Raw genomic sequence first — 26,924 nt, 5'->3', positions numbered from 1 at the left:
GTTATCTAAGTTCCCCAGTTTTCCATTTATTAATGAGGCTGGTGGTGGCTCACAACTTCCTTGGCAATTTTCTTCCACACACAAAAAAGTTGTTTTTCCTAAAATTGGGCCCCTTCCTCAGAGGAAGAAAACATCCCATGTCTAGCCCCTTTTCAACTAGAACAAGAAGGATAGTCATCCTGCTTCAAAGCTTCCCCTTAGCATCAGATGAGACCTCCATTCCAACTGCATTTCAGTCCAATCTCTCTGCTTAATCCTGCTCCCTTCATTCCCTTGTTGACAATGATAGCACTCTCTGGTTAATCATCTGAAAGCAAATTTCTGCCCCAGAAAAGGTATCTTTTCCCCATGAAACTTAACTTAAGACACAGGGTAAAATTTTTTGGTATAATTAGAAATAACCATTTTATGTCATTGTAGATTATTGCTTTATTAATTTGATTTGAGTGGTTGGGCTGATGGCAATAAAATTTCTGCTGGTTTTCCTATGGCTTGATCTGCTTAATCCTAGATATTGGTTGTTATGTATATACACACACATGTATAATACACACACATACATATTGAGTATAAAATATGTAGAATGTATACAAGTCTTGTTTTTAAAAAATAGAATAAGTAAACTTGCCAATCACCATAAATAAATGAAAAAATAGGAGAGATTCTTCAGTTTCAGCTTTCTGAATTATATCCAAATTCCAGTGGTATAATTAATTATTAATATTGTATGATTTGCTGAATGCAAACAAATCCTAGCTGATGAAGACATGAGAAAGCTACTACACCTTGTCAAACCATGAACCCATGATACAATCAGCCCAGCATTCTGAAAAAGAGGGGCAGATTTTGTGAAAGATCTCTACTGTTATGCCTGACACTAACTTCAAATTGTCAGGAAGTTTTCCCAAAATATCCACTCTATATTCTCAAGGCACTGCTCATACTACAATTACCCCTAAAATTTTGATTATTCTAACTCCCCAATAGACCAGGACTTCCTCAAAGGAAAACTGTTCACATGGAAGCTGTTCACATTTGCATCCCACCACCATCTTGAGCACAATATGGTAATTAATGGGTACTTATTGAACTTCAATTTCATTTAATACAGGGGATTTATTGACACTTAAGAGGTCCTGAACACTGAGCTAAATAAACATTGTTGGAGAAGATAAGTCAGAGTCACTGCCCTCAAGAAATTATTGTATTCTTGGAGTGATAACTAGAGACTAAGGCAAAAACTGTAGCCAACTAAATATGGCAGGCTGAGTGTTCACATTTATCTTTGATCCTCCCTGAAGCTCCACTAAAATAGTAAAGAAATACAAAAATCCTAAAGCTACAAGTATAAGGAAAACTTAATAGAAGACCATCATCAGACTGGATTTCAGCAAAATTTTGGAAATGTGTAAGTGCCTAAATAGCTGGGAGAATGTTATGACCTGTACTGGCAGGGTAGAAAGCTAAGAATTAAATCTGTTTTCTACAAAGAACACCAGAGAGACTCAGGAATTACAGATAAGGAAAGGTAGAGGTGCAGGATAGAGCTGCAAATAGAGAGATTTAGTTAGAAGTTTATGTAGAGAGCTGTTAAAATGCAATTCCCCTCAACCAAAAGTGCCAAAAGATCATTCCCTCCCTCAGGACAAAAAAAGGAAAAAAGTTCACTATCTGGAAAAGTTGAACCAGAGAAGGTTATGGACACATAGGCACTAGACACAGCTAAAGAGAGGGATGCTTTACTGAAAACAGGGAAACAAAGTCTACAAACTGAATGTTGAGAATGTCTAACCACACTTATCTCAGAGAAACTGGTAACCAGACTTATGCTAATCTAACAAGAAATTAGAGAGTTCATCTCTGGGGAGAATTAACCAGTCAAAGAGATGTTATAAAATACATTTAGGTCCATGCTGCTCAATGTAATTCCTATCAAAATACCAATATTACTCTTCACAGAAATAGAAAAAAAATGCTAAAATTCACATGGAAATACAAAGACTATGAATAGTCTTAAGTAAAAAAGAGAAAAGCTGGAGGCATGATGATTACTGCCTTCAAAACACACTACAAGACTATAGTAACCAAAACAGCACATTATTAGTGTCAAAACAGACATGTAGACCAATGGAACAGAAAAGGTAACTCTAAAATAAATCCACACATTTACAGCCAACTGGTTTTCAACAAGGGTACCACAAACACACAGTGGGGACTGGACAGTCTCTTCCATAAATGGTATATTTAATGGCTATTCATACGTGGAAGAATGAAATTAGATCTTGTCTCATACTATGTCGCTGCCCGCGCGCCCCGCCCCAACAAGGGTACGTGGGAGACCAGCCTATCATCTCCGAGGCACCGACTGTCGGAACCGCCCTCCGTCAGGGGTAGTGAAGTGCACTAGACCAGCTAGTGTCTCCTGGTCTGAGGGAGAGGGTAAGTATCACGACCCGGCCTGCCACCCAACCTGGCCCACACAATCACACCAAGTCGGGTGATGAGTCAACCGTGAAGGTGCAATAATCTCAACTTTATTGTGTCAGGGACAAGGTCATATAGTGATAGGAAGGAGTAAGAAGAGACAGTAGCAAGAACCAATAAGGAGCAGTTGTGTCACAGTCATTAAGGGGCCTAGGCAGATTTCAGATTAAATCATTAGGCGGGACTAAGGTCAAAAGCCCGCGTGGGGGTCCTCCCCCCCAAACGCCAATTGGCAAAGGCCAATCCAGCCAGGTCACATACACGGAAATGCTAACCCATGAGGCCGCCTCAGCCAACACCCAGTAATGGCCGCGGTTCCAAGGGAGGTAAAAGGTCCCAACAATACTACATACAAAATCAATTAAAAATAGATTAAAGACTTAAATATAACACCCCAAACTATGTAACTACTAGAAGAAAACATACAAGAAAATCTCTACTACAGTTGCCAGGAAAATGATTTTTTTGCATATACCCCCAAAAGCACAGGCAACAAAGGCAAAGATCAAAAAATAAGATTACATCAAGAAGAAGAAGGTAGGCCATAATCTCCACCATGTGAGATTAGGCCCCAACTTCCTTAATAAGACCCCTGTAGCACAAGAATTAAAACCAAGAATCAATAAATTGGCTGGATTCAAACTAAAAAGTTTCTTCTCACAAAAAGAAACAATCTGTGAGGTGAACACAGAGCCTACATCCTGGGAGTAAATTTTTACCCCTCACACATCAGATAGACTACTAATCTCTAGGGAATATAAAGAACTCAAAAAGCTAAGCACCAAAAAAACAAATAACTCAATCAATAAATGGGCCAAGGACCTAAACAGACACTTCTCAGAAGATGATATACAATCAACAAATATATGAACAATGTTCATCATCCCTAGCAATTAGAGAAATGCAAATCAAAACCACTCAGATTTCATCTCACTCCAGTCAGAATGGCAGCTATTATGCATACAAACAACAATAAGTGTTGGCGAGGATGTGGGTGAAAAGATACACTCATACAATGCTTGTGGGTCTGCAAATTGGTGCAGCCAATATGGAAAGTAGTATGGAGATTTCTTGGAAAATTGGGAATGGAACCACCCTTTGATCCAGTTATCCCTCTCCTCGGGTCTATACCCAAAGGACTTAAAAACAGCATACTACAGGGACATAGCCACATTAATGTTTACAGCAGCGCAATTCACAATAGCTAAACTGTGGAACTGATCTAGATGCCCTTCAATAGATGAATGGATAAAAAAAATGTGGGATATATACACAATAGAATATTACTCAGCAATAAAAGAGAATAAAATCATGGCATTTGCAGGTAAATAGATGAAGTTAGAGAAGATAATGCTAAGTGAAGTTAGCCAATCCCCCAAAACCAAATGCCAAATGTTTTGTCTGATTCATAGTGGGGTAGGGAGCTGGAGCATGGGAGGAATAGATAAATTCTAAATAGGGCAGAGGGGTTGGAGGAGAAGGGAGGGGGCATGAGGTTAGAAATGATGGTGGAATGTAAAGTCATTATTATCCAAAGTATATGTATGAAGACATGAATTGGTGTGAATATACTTTGTATACAACCAGATATATGAAAAATTGTGCTCTATATGTGTAATAAGAATTATAATCCATTCCACTATCATATATAAATTACAAAATTAATTTTAAAAAGATTACATCAAGCTAAATAACTTGTGCACAGCAAAGGAAATAATCAACAGAGTGAAGAGACAACCTGCAGAATGGGAGAAAATATTTGCAAATTACGTATCTGATAAGGGGTTAATATTCAATTACATAATAAATATGAACAACTTAATAGCAAGAAAACAACATAATTTTAAAATGGGCAAAGGATCTGAATAGACATTTTTTAAAAGAGGAAATGCAAATGATCAACAGATACCTGAAAAAATGCTCAGCATCACTAATCATCAGGGAACTATCCTTAATGAGATAGCACCTCACACTTGTTAGAATGGCTATTATCAAAAAACCCCAAAAGATTAGTGCTTGCCAGGTTATAGATAAAAAGAACCTTCACATACTGTTGGTAGAAATGTGAATTAGTACAGCCATTGTAGAAAACAATATGGAGTTTCCTCAAAAAATGAAAAACAGAAGTACTTTACAATCCAGCAATCCCATTACTGGGTATGTTTCTAAAGGTGATGAAATCAATATGCCAAAGAGGTATCTCCACTCCAGAGTTTATTGCAGCATTATTCACAATAGTAATCCCCAGCACTGATAAATAAATAAATAGATGAAGAAAATGCCATATAAAACACAATGGATACATTCAGGCATTTAAATGAATGAACTCTTGCAGTATGATGAATCTAAAGGATATATGTTAAGTGGGAATAACATAGGCACTGGAAGACAAATACCTTATGATTTCACTCATGTAGAATCTAAAATAGTTGATTTCAATGAAGCACAGAGTATAATTGTTGTTTCCAGGGGCTAAGGTGCCTGGTAGGGGGAGAGTTGGGAAATCGTTAGTCAAATTATATAAAGTTTTATTTTAAAGGAAGAACAAGTTCTAGAAATCTATTTTACAACATGGCAGCTATAGTTAACACTATATTGTGTTCTTGAAAATACTAAGAAAGTGAACATAAAGGGTTTTTGTGGCAAAAATGATAACTATGTGAGGCTAATTGCTAGATTTAGTCATTCACAATGTATATATACTTCAAAACATCATGTTGTACATGATAGACACACACAATAGTATATACCAACTTAAAAAAATAAAAATTTGAACTTAAAAATGATGTTTAGGGCCAGTGGTAGAGCACTTGCCTAGCATGTGTGAGGCATTGCGTTCGATCCCTGGCACCACAGAAAAATAAACAAATAAAAAATAAGGTATTATGTTCATCTATAACTAAAAAAAAAATGTTAAAAAAATGATGTTTAGAATTTCTGTAATGAAATTAGTAGGTCCTGCTCAGTCACACAGTGGTAAAGTCATCAATTTCTGAACCTAACATGCTCAAGTTTTCAATAAGTTTTAGTTTCACATTCAAATATGTTAAAACGCCACAGTCCACCACACATTTGAAGAAATTCTCAGATCCCAAAACAAACCACAAAGAAAATATAGAGAAGAAAACTAAAAATGAAACAAAACATATCCTTAGACTGATAAGAAACATTGCTCTGTGAAACAAAAACATTTCACTAAAAACATCCATTCAGAGAATAAAACTTCATAGAATTTCATGAGCTTGCACACACACAAGGGTGGGATTAGAACATCCAGGAAATTTTATTCTCTGAAAATCTGTATCTATCTATTACATCTCTCTATATCCCCAACAAAAGAGGTGAAAATAAAGTTCAGAGAATTTTTGAGAAAGGAGAACAAAAACCAAAGGAATGGAAAAGAGGAAAGACAAGAGAAGTGTAGATAAAAAGATTCTAAAAGTTTTTGAATGAAAAATGAAGATCACATATAAAGGACTAGACTTCAAAAGGAATCAGATATCTCAACAGGAGCTAGAAGACAGTGGAAAAATACCTTCAAAATATCAAAAGTAGCTTTATGTTTCTGGTGGACATGTGGGATATATTAGGAGGAAATGATTGGGGAAAACTGAGGCAATTTTTAATTCCAGAAAAAACAAAAAGTTGTACAAAAGAGGAAATGCAATCATAGGTATTTACTTAAAATGTAAACACTATATATTTATTTAATGATGATAGAAATATTCACATAAGATAAAAAATGTGTGTGTTTATTCAAATGGGGAGCAGTATAAAGGAGCTATAGCTTCATTTAATAATAATTATTAATTAATCAAGAAACACAATAAAAAGATGTTAGTTATAAACATGGAGATAAATACCAAAAGAAACTGCTAAAAGAGTTCAAATGGCAGCACTGAAAAATGAAGGAATTTTGCATTATTCTAGTGTAATTTTAATTTTTAAACTGTGACCATGGGTTATTTTGATAAAGTAGTTTGAAAAATATGTCCTAAAGAATTAAAGTATGATATTAAATAGAGTATGGGTGTTTTTCTGTCCAACCTGTGAAATAATTCCATGGTGAAAAACTACTTACAGAAAGTGGGAATTGAGAAAAGATGGATAGATTCATAGAGACATGAGAGAAAAAGACACAGGGTGAGATTGGCATAACTTTGAAATTAGCAAATCACAAGAAGTACAGTGGGAAGGTCAGTTTCCAGGGATTAAGAAAGTAAGTTATGGAGCAGTGAGAAAACCCTACATATCTAAGGGGAAGTCGGGTGACCAAAGGCCTTGAAATCCAATCAGAGGAATTTGAACTTGTTTGAATCAGAGAGAAAAAAAAGTGGGGGAAGTTGTAGGTTCTTGAGTAATAAAATGATGTAATACAAACAGTGTTTTAGAAAAGTTAATCTGAAAAGGGCCTGCAAAATAGTAGACATAGGAAGAATGCTTTAGTCTTTTCACTGTTGTATCTCCAACATTTATCCCAGTAACTGGTCTTGGTAGGAACTCAACCCATATTTATGGAATGATCAAGTAAGAAAGTGGCATAAAGTACTGAATGAAACCCTGGACTTGGAAGGGGAAGTGGAAATACAAAGGGAAAGATGTGTGTCTTCTACACATTTGAAAAGATAGAAGCTAGCCTGGCACCACGGTTCACACCTGCAATCCCAGTACTCAAAAGGCTGAGGCAGAAGGATTGCAGTTGTAGGCCAGCCTGGGCAATTTAGCAAGAACCCATGTCAAAATAAAATAAAAAGGACTGCAGGGGGTGTAGCCCCTGGATTTGAACACTAGTACCGAGGCAGGTGGGAGAGCAAAGAAGATATGCTATAATTTCCTATTCCAAAAACCTGTTTTTAAAAGTGATTTCACAAGAAATATAAAACATATTTTCTTACAATAATAATGTCCTAAACAGTAGTTATAAGACCTTCCTTCAACTATTTAATTTATAATTAATCTATAATAGAGTCCAATTTTAATATATTTATTATACCTAAATAACATTTTACAGATTATTCTGTGGTAAATTTTAGGTTCCAAGTTGTAGATTATTATTTCATTTATCTATTGCTATGTAACAAATTATTCAAAACTGAGCAACTTAAAACAATAACCATTTTATTGCATTTCATGACTTTATGGGTCAGGAATCTGGACAGGCCTCAGCTAGGTGATTCTTCTATTCTGAGATTGTCAATTGAGATTGACAATATGCTGATTTGGATAGTCCAAGATGGCTTTATCATAAGTCTAGTCCTTAGGTAGGGATGAGTGGAAGGATCAGCTGGGACAATAGTCTGGAGTGTCTACATGTGACCTTTCCAGCACCATGCAGTGTAGCTAGTCTGCTTATATGGCAGTCAGAGGTCCCAGAAAGAGTTTTGCAAAAGACTAAGATAGAAGCAGCAAAGGTTCTCCTTACCTAATCTCAGCATGCAATATCATGCACTTCTGGCACATTACACTAGTTATAAGTGTATCATAGGTCCAGCCAAGGTTCTAGGAGGGAAACTGCACAAAGATGTGAATCAAAGGAGGCATGGTTCATGGGAGGATAATCATTGGCGACTAACTTCCACAGTGGTAATTTTATGTTTTTAATCTGTATAAGTAAAGGTATGACTTGGATTTGGGGATTGAACTCAGGGGCACTCGACTACTGAGCCACATCCCCAGCCATATTTTGTATTTCATTTAGAGATAGTGTCTTACTGAGTTGCTTAGCACCTCGCTGTTGCTGAGGCTGGCTTTGAACTCACTATCCTCCTGCCTCAGGTGTCTGGAGCTCCTGGGATCACAGGCATGTGCCACCGTGGCCGGCTTTAATTCCATTTCTGAAATGCTAAATTTGAGGCTATGGTATAGCATATATGCTATTATAAGGTGGCTGGAGAGATGGGAACATCACACAGATGAAAAGGTAAGGTTGTAGACAAGGAGATTCCAGCAATTGTTGAGGAAGTGAGCTCAGAGATAATAGAGCAGAGGACTGAGGATAAAACCTTCATGGCATCCTGCTGCAAAGGCTGAACTGGGAGCACACCTGTATCCAACACAGGAGACACATTTTACTTAGCTCACATATTATTTAAATCATTATTATATTGATGGCAAATTTAACATCGGGAGTTTAAACACTATCTAAATTATTCCTTTTTTGGAAAACAGGAAGACTTAACAATGTTGGGCCCACATTCTTCATGTAGAAAGTTGAATAACCACTGCTATTATCAGATGGGGCTGCTTCTGAGCAGTGGGACATAGTCCTTTCTAGTGAATTTCACCTACATATGCTACAAAAGTGACAAGATTCTCTTCTTGACTGAACTCTAGTCAGGTTCCTCTGAGGTCTTTCTTAGTTAGGCCTCACCCTTGGCCTATAAATTCTTGAACAAAATACTAACATAACTTTTAATAGCTGAATGACACATCCCTAGGATGACCCCAGCTGCCTTTAAAGTACATTTCACAGAAAACTCAACAGTACCAGAAAACAACAGAAGATAGGATCCTTATCTCTCAGCATCTGTGAAAGTATAGGAACCTAACCTCTATATATGTCTAGTAAACAAACTCAAATAGGTTTCACATAAAACAACTTCCACTTCCTGTTTTTTTTTTTTTGTCGTTGTTGTTTGTTTGTAATTTTTAACGCTTATAGCAACAGCTTATTACTGATTAAAATCTGTCCTTATCACTTTAGGGTCTGGCTTTATTTTGACAGAGGCTAAGAGTGAGCAATGAAGGTGTTAGGTTTTGTTGTTGTTGTTGTTTGAAAGATGGAAAGATTAAGCATATTTGTTTCCTGTTTTTCTTCAAGGAAGCTGAGAAAAGGGAGAAATCAAATATTTAAGAACCTGATGAACATTGGTATAATCCAGTTATTGGAGTTAGAATTCAGGATGTAAGTGAAAATTAATTTTAGAGAGGGAAATAGCTGTTTTTTTAATTTTTCTGAAATTAGAGATAAGGGTAATAGGACATAGAGATAATGGAGAAATCAGATGAAGAATAAAAAGACTGAAGGGGTGAGAAACAAAAAAGAAAATCTACCCCATCAGAGTGGGCTAAAAAACACAGCTGCAAAGTGAATAGGGAAAAGTATTTACTTCAAGGACATGCTGAATCCATAGAGTGTCACAACAACCTCTTTCTTTGACTACTGGTTTCTTGCTGAGAAACTTTGTTCTCTAAAATCACAGACTAATCAGAAATTACTGTTACAAATTATAACAATAAGAACAAAACATTCCTGCCTAGAGAATCTAATACATAGAGAAATAGCCTTGATTTCCAAGGTAGAAGAGTAGGGGTGGGGGAAGGGTGTTTCTGAAGACATTTCACGTCTATATTAAATTTGATGCCTTTACTCACGGTTCTGTTTCGCATGAGGCCTCTCAAAACACTGTGTCATTTAAATTTTACCAGTATTCCACAAGTCTCCCCAATGGCCTGGGATTACTCCACCTTTTCCTTTATTTGGTGGGATGCTCCACCATCCTGCTGGTGTAAACTCTCCTTCACTCAGCGAGTCAAACTAAACCTACATAACAATAGATTCATTTCTGGAGGTATTAGGATGCTTGGGTGAGCACAGAAGTCACTGGAGGTTTTCATAGTCCAATTTTTCATTTTACAAACAAAAACTGGGTGCCGGAGGGAGAGTTTTAAATGTCATTGAAGTTCTTCTCAGCACTCCAGAGCCATTTCCGCATGAAGAAGACTTATGATATCCTTCTTCTAAAAATAATTTTTTTTAGTGCTGGAAATCAAACCCAGGGCCTCAAATGTGCTCCTTAAGTGCTCTACCACTGAGCTACATTACCAGCCTCTGGAGTGGATTACTTAGACATGTAATCCACAAATTTATCTAGGCCTTTTTAAGAGCATCTTTATGCTACAGGTCAGTCATTTCCATCCCAAACCTCTCCCTCATTGAGATAGACGAATTCTGTAAATCTATTGTTGGGGGAAAGTAGGACCTTTGATTGATTGAATATGTATGAGGCTGCTCCTGTGAAGGTTTGGGAAGCTGCCACCCACCTGTGTGATGCTAGGCCCTGGGCAACTGAGGATAACACAAACTGTGGGGTGAGGGGAGTGGAGGGGTGAGGGGAATGGAGGGGTTCTCCACCTCACCCTACTGTTCCACATTTCTTCAGCAACCTTTTTAATTCCTTAGGAGAAATCCCCCCACATACCCCCTTACCCCTGGGTTCCCACCTATTAGCTGAAGAAGGAGCTACTGCGTCAAGGAGAGCCATGCCCCACCCTTCATTCAAATCTCCCTTTTTTGGAAGCGCGCTTTAAAAAGGTGATGTTTTCCCCAGGGCAAAAACGAAAGCAAACACTCCCTTATAGGGATCTGGAAATGAATTTAAACTAAAACATTAATAGTTCAACTCCTTCTCTCCCCAAGAAAAGTTGGCTGAGAGAGTCTATAGAATTCGGCGCGGGTCGGATTGGTCGCACACAGCCGTCGCAGATTCTAAAGGAATTTCTGAGCTGAACTTCCAGAGAACTTGAATCTGCGACCCCCGCCCTGAGTGGCAGCGGAGCCGCCGGGGCGAAGCGAGCGGGGATTGGTTGTCTGGACGGCCGGGCCACCGCGCCTGCGCAGTCCTCCCCTCAGCGCCACCCTGCCCGGCGCCCAGTCGCCGGTCTATGGCCTCTAGGGATCGGGCGTCAGCCGGCAAGTGGACAGCCGCGCGGGCGGACAGGTGGGCCCGACTTGCTCGTTATCAGGAGAAAGGAGAGGGCCACTTTCTAGGGCCCCAGCATCTCTCCAGTTCCAGGAGTCTGCCCAGCCCCGCGAGGGAGAAGCTGAAGGAGCAGCCGCCGGTCTACCGGGTACAGCCGCCGCCATGGCTGCCATGATGGATCGGAAGTGAGCCTCGGGGCCAGGGCTGCGGGCGCCGGCGTCCAGAGTCCCGGCTCCCCGGCCGCCCCCGCCTGGGGAAGCGCGGCGCGGCGGACGGCTGACTCTCACGTCCCTTGCGACCCCGGACCCTCAGCTCGGGCTGCTCCCTCCAAGACTGAGAGGCGGGGAGTGGCTCCCGGCCTCTGGCCCCGGCTGCGAGAAAGATGGCGGACCCAGCCGAGTGCAACATCAAAGTAATGTGTCGCTTCAGACCTCTCAACGAGTCTGAGGTGAACCGCGGCGACAAGTATGTCGCCAAGTTTCAGGGAGATGACACGGTCATGATCGCGGTGAGTGACCCCCGCCCCCACCTCTCGGGCCGCTTCGAGCCTGGCTGGGCTGGGAGTTCAGGGACGTGGCGGGGTGCAGAACCGAGAGGGAACACTGGTGTCCTGAATACTTTCCTGCGGGTTTTCGCAGGTTCAAATAACTCAGTCGGGGGAACTGTTCAGTGAGCCCAGTGGCATTCCTGGCTCGTCCCCACCCGGGTCTTCCGCGCCGGGAGATGGGAGGCGCCTGGGCGCAGCGTGGGACACTCCCCCACCTGGGGCGCTGGAGGAGCCCTCAGGGAGCTTAGGGCACTTTTGCCAGTGTTTGTGCTCTTACTGTTGCTGATGCTGTTGGTATCTTGGATTACGCCCCCCCCCCGCCTCATTTACCATTCATTAAATGTGTGATATTAATTCCTAGTTTAACTAAAGCATTGAGCCATGAAACCAGCCCTAATGTATCTTAACTCTAAAGATGCTTAGTATAAAACTAGCTTTGGAAAGCTAACGTACAACTACAAACATACCTGTCTCAGATGTTCACCTACCCATCTTTTGAGAAATGAATGACTTTTCATTTAAACAGTTACTGTGAAAAATCGAGGACGGTAAAAAGAAATCGTTTTCTTTAAAATCGGAATTATCAATTTAATTTTATGGTAGATTTAAGCAGATTAAGATTTGGTCAAATAACCATCAGAAAAATTCAGACTCTCAAATTTACTCGGTTTTATGGGGTATCAGTTTAGGAAAGTACTAATAAAAACAAATTTATAAAAAATAACAGTTGAGGGGTGGGGTTGTTGCTCAGTGGTAGAGCGCTTGCCTTGCACATATGAGGCACTGGGTTTGATCCTCAGCATCACATAAAAATAAACAAAATAAAGATTTTTAAAAAGTAACAATTGACCATTGTTGGATTCATATTTATACAGTTAAGGTCCATGTTGAAGAAAATTGATTTTGGTAATCCCAGAAATAATAAACCATTGTTCTTTCCTAGGGTAGACAATTAGTTTTGACTATCATTTAGGAAGACCAAAAGTGAAGATTTTTTGAGATCTGAGAAAATAGCATTCTTAGTTCTAGTAGATTAAATATGAATAAGATATTGCATACAGTAGAGTGAACTATGACTAAAAATTAAATCTATTTTGGTAATGCCATGTGGTAGAACTTTTTTTTCCTACATTGTTATCAGGGTGTACAATTGTAATATGTTAATACATTGTTTTCCTCTAATGCATTGTTTTATTTAGTGTATTGTTTGTGCTGTTTAACTTGGAAATAGAACAGAGAGGTCACAGGAGATGGGACATTGATGACTAGAAAGTATTAATGTAGAAAACAGGACTGAAGTTGTTTGGAATTTTAATGTGAAGGTTTCCAAAGTTAAACTTTAGAAAAGAATGTGTTAACTCCACATCCCCTTAATAGGCTTTTGGGAAAAAAAAAGAAAAATCATTAGGTCACTAATAACTGCAAACTGCTGCTGTGTGAAAACTGTCAAGCCAGTTCTTTGTTAACAAGTCTGCAAGAAAAACTCTAGCTATAAATGACATCATAGCAAGGCGGAGAAGTTAAGCACAGTGATCCTTTTCCTTTAGGAGGATAGCATTGACATGGAATGAGTGGATGCATTGACTTCTGGATTAGTTGTCAAACTTGAGGCTACCAGTTTCTTAAGTTTTTGTGATTACTCAGCAGTGCTTTACTTAACAAAGCTATTTTTTTCTTTCCCACTTGTGTTGTCTCTTCAGACTTTTGTTTTTAAACAAACCTGTAAGAATTATGTGTGCTGGAATGCTAAAATCTAGGAATCACAAAATTATTATGATTAGGTTAGAAAGTAAACTTTTTGGCTCAAATATGACTTAAAATATGAAGGAAGAGTTAAAATAAACCAAATAATTACCACAGGAACCGTTCATACATTTACTCTAGGCCATTTCCTTTGGAAAATTTATAAGTTTCTTTCAAAGTATGAATAAATGAAAATATTAGAAATAAAGGATAGGTGTTTTGTTTGTGAATCAGTAATAAACACTTTGTTGACCTTTAGATAAACTTGTGAGCCTTTTGTTGGTCTTTTAAGAAAATATAAGGGAACATACATTACGACTCACTTACATAGCCTTAAAAAGTGTAAGGGAATGGGTAGTTCATTATTTTTAGGAACTGCTTTCTTGCATACAATAGGTACATTTATTATGTGGAAATCCTGTATTTTGTTCAGTTTTTTGAATCAGTCATAGGGCAGCTGGAAGGAACAAAATTAGAAAATCTCCAGAAATTCATCTCCTGGTTTGTTTTATTTATCTTAAATGTGATTTATGAACATCTATATAGTTTTCAAGTTAAAATTTTTTTATCGCCTTATTGATAAAATTGAAGTACGATAAAATGCACATATTTGAATTATGCAATTTGATCAGTTTTGACATGTGTGTAAACATTACATCAAAATTTAAAACATGTGGGCTAGGGTTGTAGCTCAGTTGGTAGAGTGTTTGCCATGCATGTGTGAGGCACTGGGTTCTATCCTAAGCACCACGTTTAAAAAAAAAAACCCACAAATAAATAAAATAAAGGTATTGTATCTGTCTGCAACTAAAAAATATTTTTAAAAATTTAAAACATGAATTTTAGCTTATGATGTTACTGAATTGTAAGCATAAACAGTGTTCATGCAGAAAATAATTTGGTTTTTTTTTCTAAGTTCAATTTTTAATACTTTGTGCAAATATCATTCTGTTACTCAAGGAAGCGGTGACTTTAACATAATATTACCCCATGGCAGGCAAGCCTTTTAATTTTATGGGGTTTTTCTCTGTGTTGTACAGCTTTTAATTTATTAGCAATTTAAATGCTTAGTGAAGTGCTATAAATATTACATTGAATGAAATGAATGATTTTTATGGAAATTTTAAAATGATACAAATATAACCAGTTTGTTTTAAATTAGAGAACTTACCCACAAACCAGGAAGTTCAAATGAGCTTGCCGAAAACACTAAAAACAAAATCAATAGAAAAACTTCTGTGCCTGCTTATGCTAATTTGCATGATTAAATCATTGCTAATCATAGTTTCTTATGTGGTATACTATAGAAGTTGGCTAGAACCCAAAACTGCCTGTTGTAGTTCATTGAGATGAGAAAAAGAATAAAACTAATTAGATCATCTTGCCCGTTTCCTTGCCTAAAGCAAAACATGATTTCCCTTTTTAAGTCATCGATAATTTGGTGTTTGAGCATGATTTGATGGTTTGACTTTGTATGAGAATTGCAAGAGGGAGCCATCACGTACCTTTATAATTGTGGAATGTTAACGCAAAGTCATTGTCTGATAAAGGAAAATCTCAGGGGATGTGCTTCAAAACCAAATTTGGTATTCAGTCTGGTCTGTTTTAGACTCAAAACAGGCTCACTTCATTTAAGAAATCCGAGGTATGGGTTCCAGTTCAGATAAACTTGTTCTTTTTCATTTTTCCTCCTGATGCCTAAGTCAGATATGAATGCATCTTATGACTTGAGGTTTGTAAAACTGAGTAATTTTGAAGATACATAGAATTATAGGCTGCATCATGTATATTTCAAGTCTAAAAACCAGGTTTTAAAAATATAGCTGTTTGGATAATTATTTTTCTTTGTTTAATCTATTTGAAAAATTGAGATATGCCTTAATTTTACACCATTACAAATAATTTTTGTTTCACAGTCTTGATTTCAACCCAGGAAGCCAGGGTCAGTTAATAACTTTTCAACTAGATCTTTAATCAAAACATTCACCTTACTTACTAAAACTATAATTAAGTTTTGCAGTCAAGAAGACTACTCATCAACTTAATGCTAAGCATTTAAGTTGATTTTTTTGTTTAACAATTATATAAATCACTCGCTTTGAACTTATTTATTTTTATATTTGTGTTTTATCTTTTAATCATTGCCATTTATTCTGGTGCTGTGGCCTGTGGCGGTAATCCCACCAACTAGGGAGGCTGAGACAGGAGCATCACAGGTTTGAGGCCAGCCTCAGCAACTTAGTCATTGCCATTTATATTATTTTATTAAGGTTGTAGTGGTAGTTTTGCATATTTGCTTCGAGATGCTAATAAAGTAAATAATTGCATGAAGTTCTTTTAAGGCAGGCTTTACTGTTACCCGTCATTTCTGGCATATCTCTTTGTAAATGGTTTAGGACCACTATTTTTAATTGATGTAAAAATTGAGATATTGTATTAAGCCGAGTAATATTATTCTTTATGTTTTAAATGTTTATTTTAATAAGGTTTTATAGTTTAACTTTATTTTTGAAGGAATACTTCATAGTTTTCCCCATTTTCTATTCATTAACCTGTTTCTTGTAAGCAAAATTAGCATTAACTATTAATTTTTGCTTTCATATCATTCTTTACATAACTGTTATTAAATGTATATTTTGACTAGTTACAGTCTCTTGGCTTCTTTACCAGATATTAGGCTATCTCCATTTCAACTCAACCTATATTATAGATCCTAATATATAACTTTTGTTGGTAATCAAGCTCTACCCAGCCTTGTCCTTTATTTCTTTTTGAACTCGACAGTCTATTGTGTAATTAAATATCATTTATAAAATTGTGTTATTTATCCATAATATCTGATATTTTATAATTATTAAGTGTTTTCTGTATAACTAAAGAGGAAAGATTACTTTCTTTTAATATGGAAAAACTATTTGCATGGTTTATCTCTGGATGGTGAATATGCTTTTTTTGGTACTGGCGATTGAACTCAGGCACTCAATCTCTGAGCCACATCTCCAGCTCTGTTTTGTATTTTATTTAGAGACAGGGTCTCATTGAGTTGCTTAGTGCCTCGCTGTTGCTGAGACTAGCTTTGAACTCGTGATCCTCCTATCTAAGCCTCCTGAGCTGCTGGGAGTGAATATACTTTTAATTGTATGTTATAATTATATATTTTCAGTGTTATTTACCATGAATATGTCTTTTGTATTTGATTGTCTTTTTTTAACTATAACTGTGGAATTGAATATTAATGTTTCAGTAGCACCTTAGCAAAAGATACTTTCATCTACCTCATAGCTAAAGAATAATCAGACATTGATGCCATTTTAAAATTGATGCCAAAGTGAGGTCATCTTAGTGTATTTATGAGGAATGCTTTTAGAAGTACAGGGAAAACAAACAGTAGTGGCTTCAATAAATAAGAGGTTATTTCTCTCACATAACAAAAGCCTAAAAATGGGCCCTTAACTCCTTCTGTTTCTAGAACCCTGGTTCTGTTAAACTCTTGTCATTCATAACTGTTGAATTTTCATCATAATATTTGTCATGTTTCCAAGATGGATGCTACAGTTCCAGCGATTCATTATAGGAAGGAAAAAGAGCAGTTTCAGCTGAAATGGTCCCTTTTATCAGGAAAACAACACACTTCTCAGAGACTTCTCAGCAAATGACCATTTCAGATTATCCAGAATTAGGTCATGTGACCACTAATTGCAAGGAGACTAGGCTAGCTGGCCTTCAGGTTTCCAATGGGAGGTAGCAAGGCAAAAGGGAATTAGGAATGACTTTGGATAGCTCTTTAGGGAGTGTCTGCTTCATTTTAACTGTTATTCCAAGCTTTGGGGAGAGGACTATAATTTCTGAAAAAGTAGATCTTTTCCAACTAAGACCTAGAAAGTATTCTATAATGTTATGTTTTTTCTGGGGTCATAATTGTTTTGTCTGTTAGGGCCCAGCTTCTTTTCCTTTAGAAGAAACTGAGGGCAGGCAAATGGTTGCAAATACCCAGAACCTCCTGTCCTCTTTCTCTCATCTTTAGATACTCACTCTCCCTCCTAGATTATTTGATTGTTCCTGCTAGTGTTTATACTTATTCAGGTCTGCCCATCTTTTAAAAATATAAGTGAATAAAGTAGACTATGGCCAAATTTTCTGTTCTATTTGATTTCTTCCCTTCTTCTTGTTCTTTTTTTTTTTTAACCTATTGCAACCTGATACTTTTCAGTTTTGTCTTGGCCTCAGGGCTACATTTTTTTCGTTGATTTACCTGGATACTATATTGTGATTCTTTTCTACTTCCTTTGGTTTCTTGAATGCTATAAGCTCCTTTCTGCTTTAGGATTTTTAAGCATCTATTCTTAATTCCTACACTACTATCCTTCACTAACCTCTATCTTCACTATCCCTCACTGTTGTTGAAGAGGGTGACAGTGAGCTAGGTGCTACTTATTCTTAGATTCTTAAATATCTCTTTTCTGAGAGTGTTTTCCTGACATTTTCCTACTCTCCCCTAAATTCAAGTTCTCCTGTATTAGAACTGTCAAAGTACCCAGCTGCATGAGTCAGAATTCTAGTCAGTTAATAGTATAACTAGTCTGCCCCACTATTACTTAATCTCCACTAAAGTAAAGAGAGTATCATCTTGGTCATCATTCTAGGGTGGCATCTCACATTCCGTAAATATATGTTAAATAAAACAGTGCTTCAAAAGCTGCTTCAGTAAACTGAAGCTGAGTGGAGTAGTAGAAAGATGCCTGAATTTTAATATAATTGTTTTACTAACAAAATTAATGGAAGTATTTGAATTCATATTTAGTTTTCTCATTAACAATTTTTGTAAGTAACTAGGACTTTCAAAGTCCTAGTTTCCTTATCTACAAAACGATATTAAGCATTGAAAATAGAGACACAATGCCTGCCAGAGTAGATATTTAAAAAAAAAAAAAAAAAACAGCAGTATCTGACTGGCTACCATAGGAGTGCTAATTGTAATTACTGGGCTGGGCCCTAGGAACATAACAAAGACTAAAACAGAAATTCTTGTTTTCATAGAGATTATTCTAATGGATTTGTACATGGGGAACCATTAAGATCCCTTCTACTTAAGATAAATAACATGAAATGACACATACTGTGTATGCTATTTTGAAGGTTAAATATATGATGGCATCTTTAAGGGAGCTTAGAAATATGCACTCACTGTTTTATTTGTGTAATTGAAATGCGTTTCTGTTTTTCAGTCCAAACCTTATGCATTTGATCGGGTGTTCCAGTCAAGTACATCTCAAGAGCAAGTGTACAATGATTGTGCAAAGAAGATTGTTAAAGGTAAATATATTTAACTTGATGTATGCAGTTTACTTATTATAGTCCAAGCAGTAAATAAAATTTGTTTGATTTTTTTCACATTTACCCAACATTTGCTTTTTCATTATAATGCCCCTTTCTTCTAAATTAGTTGCAGAATAAAGATTTTAAATAATAAAATGACTAAATATAATTAGTAAATACTCTATAATGCTCAAATACCATGATCTTATTCTCCTAGTCAAGGGTGTTCTAAGAATTATCTTACATACTTGTTCTTGATAGATGCATTTCTGTTAGAAACTAGAAGTTCCCAAGGTAGCAGTTCTAGAAATAGAACAGCCTGAAAATGAAAACAAAATGGCTAGACAAGTTTCTAAAAAAATCAGTAGAAAATGGCATTTATCTTTTTTCAGTTCCATTGTTATTCCTTCTCTTAAACTTTTGTAATCAGCAGAGAAACCTTTGACAAACTTAATAGCATTTGCCAAGGGTGAGAAAAACATGCACAGTCCAGTTAATACTGTTACCTTATACTAGAATATGTCCCAATTTTATATTTTCTAAAATCATAGAATTCTAGATTTGAAAGGGTGCTGAGTTGATTGCGTATTTTCCAGTTACTATAAAAGTACTTTTTTCAAAGGAACCCTACAGTTAAATAGCTATTTTTTTTTTTAAAGAGAGAGAGAATTTTTTAATATTTATTTTTTAGTTTTCGGCGGACACAACATCTTTGTTTGTATGTGGTGCTGAGGATCGAACCCGGGCCACACGCATGCCAGGCGAGCGCGCTACCGCTTGAGCCACATCCCCAGCCCAAATAGCTATTTATGATACAATTCATTTAATTTTTTTGACACCTGTAGTGTTAAAAGGGGCTCTTAGATTGAAGCAAAAACTTCTTTTTTTTCTTGTGGCATTTACTCAAAGTAGAGGTTGGGATTTGGTATAAAAGTAAACAGGTTAGATTAAGTAGGAGCACAGACAGTATGGTAGTAACATGAGAAGAAGTAGAGTTTGTGGATAGAAGTGAGTTTATAGGTGTGATGAAAAACGTAGACATTCTTTTCATATTAGTACCATATTGTCTGTGATATAAAAAGCAAAGTCATCACAAACAATGGGGAAGGTGGGGGAAAGACATGAAATGGATGGATTAGGAGAGGGTAGCGGTATTACCAGGCAACGATCTGGACCAGTTTGAGGTTAGCTGCCAGAAGAGTTGAATATACCCATTTGGAGTTTTTTCTGGCAAGTACAAAAGAGGAAGCAAAGGGCAAGAAAAATGAGATAATCATCAAGGGAGAGATTATATGGTGCAACATGGAACTTAAGGTGGGTAAGTTGCAGGAAGAAGGGCATGAGGGAGGCTGAAGGACAATGACAGTGGTGGCAAGATTGGTGGGTTATATAGATCAAAATGAATACAAAGGTTTACTGGAATCTGGGTACTAAGAAGAATTGAAGATGTATCTTAAAATTGAGATTTTAGAGGCAATATAGATAGTAGTGAAAAGGTTGGGATCTTACCATGGAATTAGCATCTGATTAAATTAAGGACTAGATCATAGAAAAATTAATATCTTAGAGGCCAGGGTGTTTTAGTGAGTCATCTTCTGTATGGACACTGAGATCACCAAGAATTGCAACGGGAGTGGTATTGGTGAAAGATAGTAAACTGGGTGTTGAAATCTTTGTAAGAGGAGAGGGAATTAACTTGTGACTAGAAAAAAGAGGTATAGGTAGTGTCATCTTATGATGTGAGTATCAGATAATTTTCCAAATGGATCTATTATTAAACATAATTACTACCTTCTTTGTGATGTCTTATGTCCTGATATCTAAAGTAACATATCTACTACTTTTGTTCTGTTTTATAACTGTTTAGAATTCTAAGGTGCATCATCTGTTTCTTGAAATTTTCCACTTTTCTAAAAGATTAGTTTTTGTTTTTGTTTTTGTACAAAGGATTGAACCCAGGGGCACTTAACCACTGAGTCACATCCCCAACCCTTTTCATTTTTTTGAGACAAGGTCTCACTAAGTTGCTGAGGCTGGTTTTGAACTCATAATCCATTTCCCTTTGGCCTTCCGAGCCACTGGGATCACAGGCATTTGCCACTGTGTCCAGCTTTTATTAGCTTTTTAAATAAAAGGACATGATTGTTCCTTGAGCTGTGGGCAATTTAAATGTACAGATCTTTTTCACATGCGCTGCAGCCAGTTTAAACCCCATTCTATAGTTGTACATTAGAGTGTAAGCCTAATGTAAAGAATAGGTTCCATTTTATTCATTTTAGCTCCTGATCATATTTTAGTGTTGTTTTGACATTTGTCTTACTCTAGTAACTCTACCAACTTGACTGTTAGCATATTTTTTAAGTCTTTTATGGTGTCTAGGACATCAAAGTTTAAAAAATATTATTTTAAATCATCTGTAAAATGCTTAATGGATTGTGGTCCTTAGACCAATTTTCTAAAAACTAAATAATGCTGGCTTTTAATTAAATCACACTGCTTGGTGGTATTCAGCCAACTTCAGAGCCTGTCACCTGTGTAATCTGCTTCATTGTCAAGATACCTACAAAAAGATAATGAAAAATTTAGTTCTTTTCTGTGAAATTGTGTTGCATGACTCTGGTATTTCCCCCAAAGTACCAACTGAATGTAATCAAATAGGAAATGAAGTTAGTTTGACCATATTTTTTCCTTATGAAATTTTGGTATACTTGTCTATAGTTCCCATAATCTATTATTTTTTTCCTTTTTGGAAATGAGTATAACATTCACAAGTTATTCATATCCTGTAACCTTTGTTCTCTCTTGACTTTTAAAACTTACCTGTAGTGACTGAGAGATTTTTATCCCTGGAATTAATTCTCTTTGTAACTAGAAACTTGGGCTCATTTAAAACCTTTTTTCCTGTCATCCTACCCACATCAATTCTTTCCAGTTTATTTTGGTTTTGTTTTGAGGATCATCTTTCTGGAAGATAGTGATAAAATAGGAACATCTCTGTTTTGGTATCAGTTAACATCCTCTTTCTTTAGCAGTGAAAGTTTATTTGTTCATTAATATTTTTTCTGGGTATTGCTTTAAAAGCTCCTTTTTGGGCTTAAGGTTTTTTTTTTGTTGTTGTTGTTGTTTTGCTTTTATAAGATTTACCCTGGGTGTTTACTTTTCACATACTGTTCTGGTGATTTTTTTTTTTTTTTTTTTTTTTTTTTTTGTCTTTTGTAAATTCTTGATTGTCTTTTTTAAATAATAGACTCATACCTACCATTCTCAGAATGCTTTGAAATATGTTGTCCTGATATCTAGGGTATATGTACTACTTTTGTTCTATTTTATTACTGTTTGCAATTCTAACACAAAGATAATATATTTCCTGAAATTTTCCTCATATCAAATTTTCAGTTCCTTTGACTTCACCAGCATTTTTCTATTTTACTGTTTGGAACTGAGTTCAGGATAATAGTTCTCTTTTGCAGTACAGTTAAGAACATAGAATTTATTATCAGACAGACCTACATTGAAGTCTAAGCTCTTGTTGCTTTTTAGCTGTGTCTTTTGATGAGTTACCTAATCTTTCATTTTCTCTTCTGCAAAATAGGAGATAACTATAAGTTCTTACACAACAGATACCAGCTACTGTTTCCTCTGTCTTCTGAGACGAAATTGTTAATTCAATTTACTGAGACTGTACCTGGGAGAAACTCATAGTGTATTTGCACTCTGCAAAATTAGATGCCCTACAAGTGTTGGGATAGAAAGTTTCTGTCATTATCTTTCTTCCTTTTATATGCCAACTTTGTAATTTATATTAGTACAGTGTCACCTGGCTATGACTTCCTTTTGTCTTCACCCAGTTGTCTCTACCATTTTAGGGGAGCCTGAATGTGGTAGCTAGTAGGACTTGTCCTGGCCAAGGATGTGAATGTGACATTTACTACTAAACAGAGGTTTAGCTGGGCACAGTGGCACATGCCTGTAATACTAGCAACTTGAGAGGGTGAGGCAGGAGGATCACAAATTCCAGGCCAGCCCTGGCTACTTAGTGAGACTCTGAAAGGGGAAATACTGGGTCCTAAAATGAAGTGAATTATATTCTGTGAATGTAAGATTATGTCTACATGAACCCACCTATTTTGTATGTATAACTATACTGTACTAATAAAAAACATTTAAAAAGTACAAATAAATAAAAAGGGCTAGGGATAAAGGTCAGTGGTAAAGTGCCCCTGGATTTAATCCCTACTATCACAAAAACATACATACATACATATGCAGAAAGATTTAAGGAAAAAGATGGTGCCTTGAGAAGTGGGAAGGTAGGAAATCAATTAAATACAAGGCCAATTGGACTTGGTACAATCATTGATAAATCAGTTAGATGAAGGACACAGAAGCTGTTGGTGGGCAAGATCAGCATTATCATGGGCCAGTTTCGATTTCTCCTGAGATGTGGATTTGACTGGTAAGTTGCCAGAAATGAGCTGAAAACAGATAGTACTTTCTGGGTCCCTGTCAGTGACATTTCATCGTGTTTGCATCAGTTCATAAATATCTGTACAACTATATAACATTATTATGCATGGGGCTGTTATCTTTCTATAGATTCATTAGTAGAATTGCTTCTTTTGAACAAGACTTATCCACTTGTATTCTCTTTTGAATTCTGAATCTGAGCAAGTCCAATGAATTTGTTGCCCCTATATTAAGTAGTTGTTTATAGAATGCTATGTGTAACACCAAACCTTCAGAGATTTCTGTTTCCTGCCATAGCTACCTGGACTACCTGCCACTTATGATTTTTCCACATATAGTCTGCTATATATGTATTTTACCTCTTGTGCTTCTTGAGAATATAGTATAGGGATTAAGAATATGTCTCTGCAGACAAAAATGTGTCTTAAAGGATACACAAAGACTAAGGAGAAGAGAATGGTGCCTTCCAGCCAGAGTCATGACCCCTGGACCAAACCATTACATGTGCAGAAATAGCAAACGTTTATACTATAACTTTGAAGTTGAACCATATGAAATTTAAAAGTACCTAATTTTATCTGATTATAGTTTTGTGTTCCCTAGAATTTCAAATAGTTGAGTATTATTTGTATATTTTAAAATACACACACCTAAGGAAAAACGTAAAATACTGAATTCTAGTTAGAGGTACATATGCATGGTGAAGTATCTAAGTGAAAATATACTGAAGTATACTGATGTCTGCAGTTTACTTTTAAATTATTAGAGGAGTGGATAAATATATGATTAATGGAAGCAGTAAAAATATAAAATGTTGATAGCAGATTTATATATTTCGTGAACAATAAAATATCTATTTATATAGCATTTCCATTGGATTAGGTATTATGAGTAATCTAGAGATGATTTAAAGTATATAAGAGGATGTACATAGGTCAAATGCAAATGCTATCCCATTTTCTGGAAGACAAAAGAGTGAGCATTTTGGTTACCTGTAGAAGGCCCTGTAATCACCCTTCTTGGATAACAAAAGACTACTATATTCTTCTAATTGATTAAAATACTCATTTAGTAATACATGACATGTCTAAAAATCACCTAATCAATCATTATATCTCCTATTCCCTGAGCAAAGTCTAGATCATAGTGGACACTAAACAAATATTTCAGTGTCAATCTCTATAATCATATAAAACTTTTAAAGATATGCTTAAAATCTCATTTGTTATCCCTGGACTTCTCATATGGTACATAGTTTCATATAGCATAAATATACTATCATAATGGATATTCACCTACAAATATTTACTTAATTCCTATCATGGTAATAGCAAGATCATCTCATGAAAGTACCTTTTAAAGTTCTAACAAAATTTTATGCTTAGGTTTTATGTAATTGATTAAAACATCTCAAGCAGGGAGTGTGGCATAGACTTATTGAGAATAGTTTTATATAAAGGAGGTGAATTGAAATGGGTCTAAAAGGTTTATTTCCTAAATAATTTTTTCTGTAGAAAATTACTGGCAAAGGTGTTGCAATCCCATCTGTCATAAATGTGCTTTGTGGGATGATTTTGTGCCCCGTCTTAAAAATAAAACCAATTTTGAAGGAAAGTTTCAAATGTTTGAAATCTCTTAAAATTTTTAAATCTTCTGGGGAACTGAGTACTGATGCCTTCTTTTTCTCATTAGCTTCTGTAGTAAATCTATTGTCTAGTTATATGTGCCTGATGCTGGGAGTTTGTTTCCTTTTCCTTTTAGAAATAATAAAAACAAGGATCCACTTGCTTACTGCTTTTAGTTTCTCCTGTCACCATCTGCTATTTGCAACAGAGGCTTTTTATTTTGCCTTCCTTGAGAATATGACAATTATAAAGTACCTTTCTTGTCATCAAAACCAAAAAAAAAAAATCACTGAAACTGAAAATCTAAAGGTTGCCTTGTTTGTAACCTTTTTTTTCTTAATCTCCTTCAGCCTCATAGTGGAAGATATTTAATATGTTAATGGTAGATCTTGGGATTAAAAAAGATTTTTTTTGTAATTTCATAAGAATTCTGATAATTGTTTTTGAGATAGGGCTGAGTGTGTTATGTTTTATGGGCGGAGTAAGGAGAAAAGTTTGGGTTTGTGAAGTTTAACCACCAGTTAATTACAATTAATTCTGTTTCTAAAAACTAATTCATGTCTGTATATAAATTGGTAGAGGATTTTTTTCTTTTAGGTCACATTACTTTGGAATACAAATGTAATGACATTTGAGATACATTGATTTGAGATGATTGGTTACAAGTAATCTAATTTAAATTTTGTTTCTTAATTGATCACAGAAAGTAATTTAGGTCTGAGGGTAGGAAATTGCTTAGATGGATCATCACTAAGAAAAATTATTATGAAATATTTATTTTCTTTTAATGTCTTTATGAATCCTTTCTGTACTAAACTTTGATGGACTCTTTGACATTAATGTAAAGAAAATCTGAATCTTATCATTCTTCCTACAAATATTTTATTATTGCAGAGTTGAATATACATGGGTTAAGAACACAGTTGTGTTGGTGATTTTGTTTAGAATGATTTATATGTCACTAAGGTTAGGTGTGACTTATAACCTTCTTAAGTAATTTATTATGAATCTTACTGAAGGAACACATTCCCTGACATAAAATCTCTCATTTTCTCATAGATGTCCTTGAAGGATATAATGGAACAATATTTGCATATGGACAAACATCCTCTGGGAAGACACACACAATGGAGGTAATACTTTATAATCTGTATTTGAATATGGTTTGCAGTTCAAACAAGTCATTCATTATTTGTGAGATTATTTTACTATGCTTAAATTTTTATTCTTTGTTGCTTTTTCTCATATAAATAATATACAGGGAACATCATTGTTGGAATCAAATTAGTTCCTGAATTTGAATAATAAGGGATAACCTATGCTTGAAGTATTATGTACCTTTATCTTATCAATTAGCGTACATGATAACATTTTAGAGTATAATAGGGATTTTCTGTCACCCCCCTATTACATGGGAAAATTTGGATTCCTAGGTGTTGTTTATTCTATTTAGAGACTTAATTTTTCCTCCATTCCTTGACCCCTCCCTCCAAAATACCTGCAACATTTCTCAGATAAGAAAGTTGTCACAATTATCAGTGCTGCTGTTAATAATAGATGTGGTGCGTTCTAGCTTTGCTTCTATAAAACAGCCTGTGATTGTCTACCACTGGTTCAGGTCATCTGCTTTTATCATTTATCTGAGGGTAGTAAGCAAAGTAGTTGACTGCTTATTTTGGTGTAATTTCTAATACTCATTCTCATAAAGTAATAGAGAATAAAGACATCCCTAACATTTGCATGAATTTGATTTGAAGTAAAAGGAACAATGCAGTCTTACATGGAAAGAATCTAAAACCTTTTCTGTGTGTGCATTTTACAAGCATTGGTCATCTAGATGTAGTGATAAAGAGCTAGAATCAGTTGATAAACTCTGAGGTTGATGTATGATATTATGTATAATTGTTGAATAGGGTTAGGGGTATTTGTAGAGCTATACATAAAAAATAACTATTACAAATTTTTATCCTATTAAAAGTAAATTATAGATTGAAAGTTTTCATTTTTAATTTATACTAATTTAAGAAGTCTAATTTTGTT

At 35.9% G+C, this 26,924-nt stretch overlaps 1 protein-coding gene across 1 annotated transcript in view; it reads left to right on the top strand.

Annotated features, from left to right (window-relative positions):
- Window positions 1–11,119: 11,119 nt before the first annotated feature.
- Kif5b (kinesin family member 5B) overlaps window positions 11,120–26,924 on the top strand; it is a 41,143-nt gene continuing 25,338 nt past the window's right edge. Inside the window, exons 1-3 of the mRNA XM_046448342.2 lie at window positions 11,120–11,694; window positions 18,702–18,789; window positions 25,944–26,017. Coding sequence (XP_046304298.1) covers window positions 11,569–11,694; window positions 18,702–18,789; window positions 25,944–26,017 — 288 coding nt within the window. The 5' untranslated portion in view covers window positions 11,120–11,568. The remainder of the gene's footprint in view (window positions 11,695–18,701; window positions 18,790–25,943; window positions 26,018–26,924) is intronic.

Source organism: Marmota monax, unplaced genomic scaffold (assembly GCF_021218885.2).
Source record: "Marmota monax isolate L192 unplaced genomic scaffold, Marmota_monax_Labrador192_F-V1.1 WCK01_AAM20220418_F8-fsc00066, whole genome shotgun sequence".
Taxonomy (NCBI): Eukaryota; Metazoa; Chordata; class Mammalia; order Rodentia; family Sciuridae; genus Marmota; species Marmota monax.
Note: the sequence above shows the minus strand (reverse complement) of the source record. Positions and strands in the feature narration are given on the sequence as shown.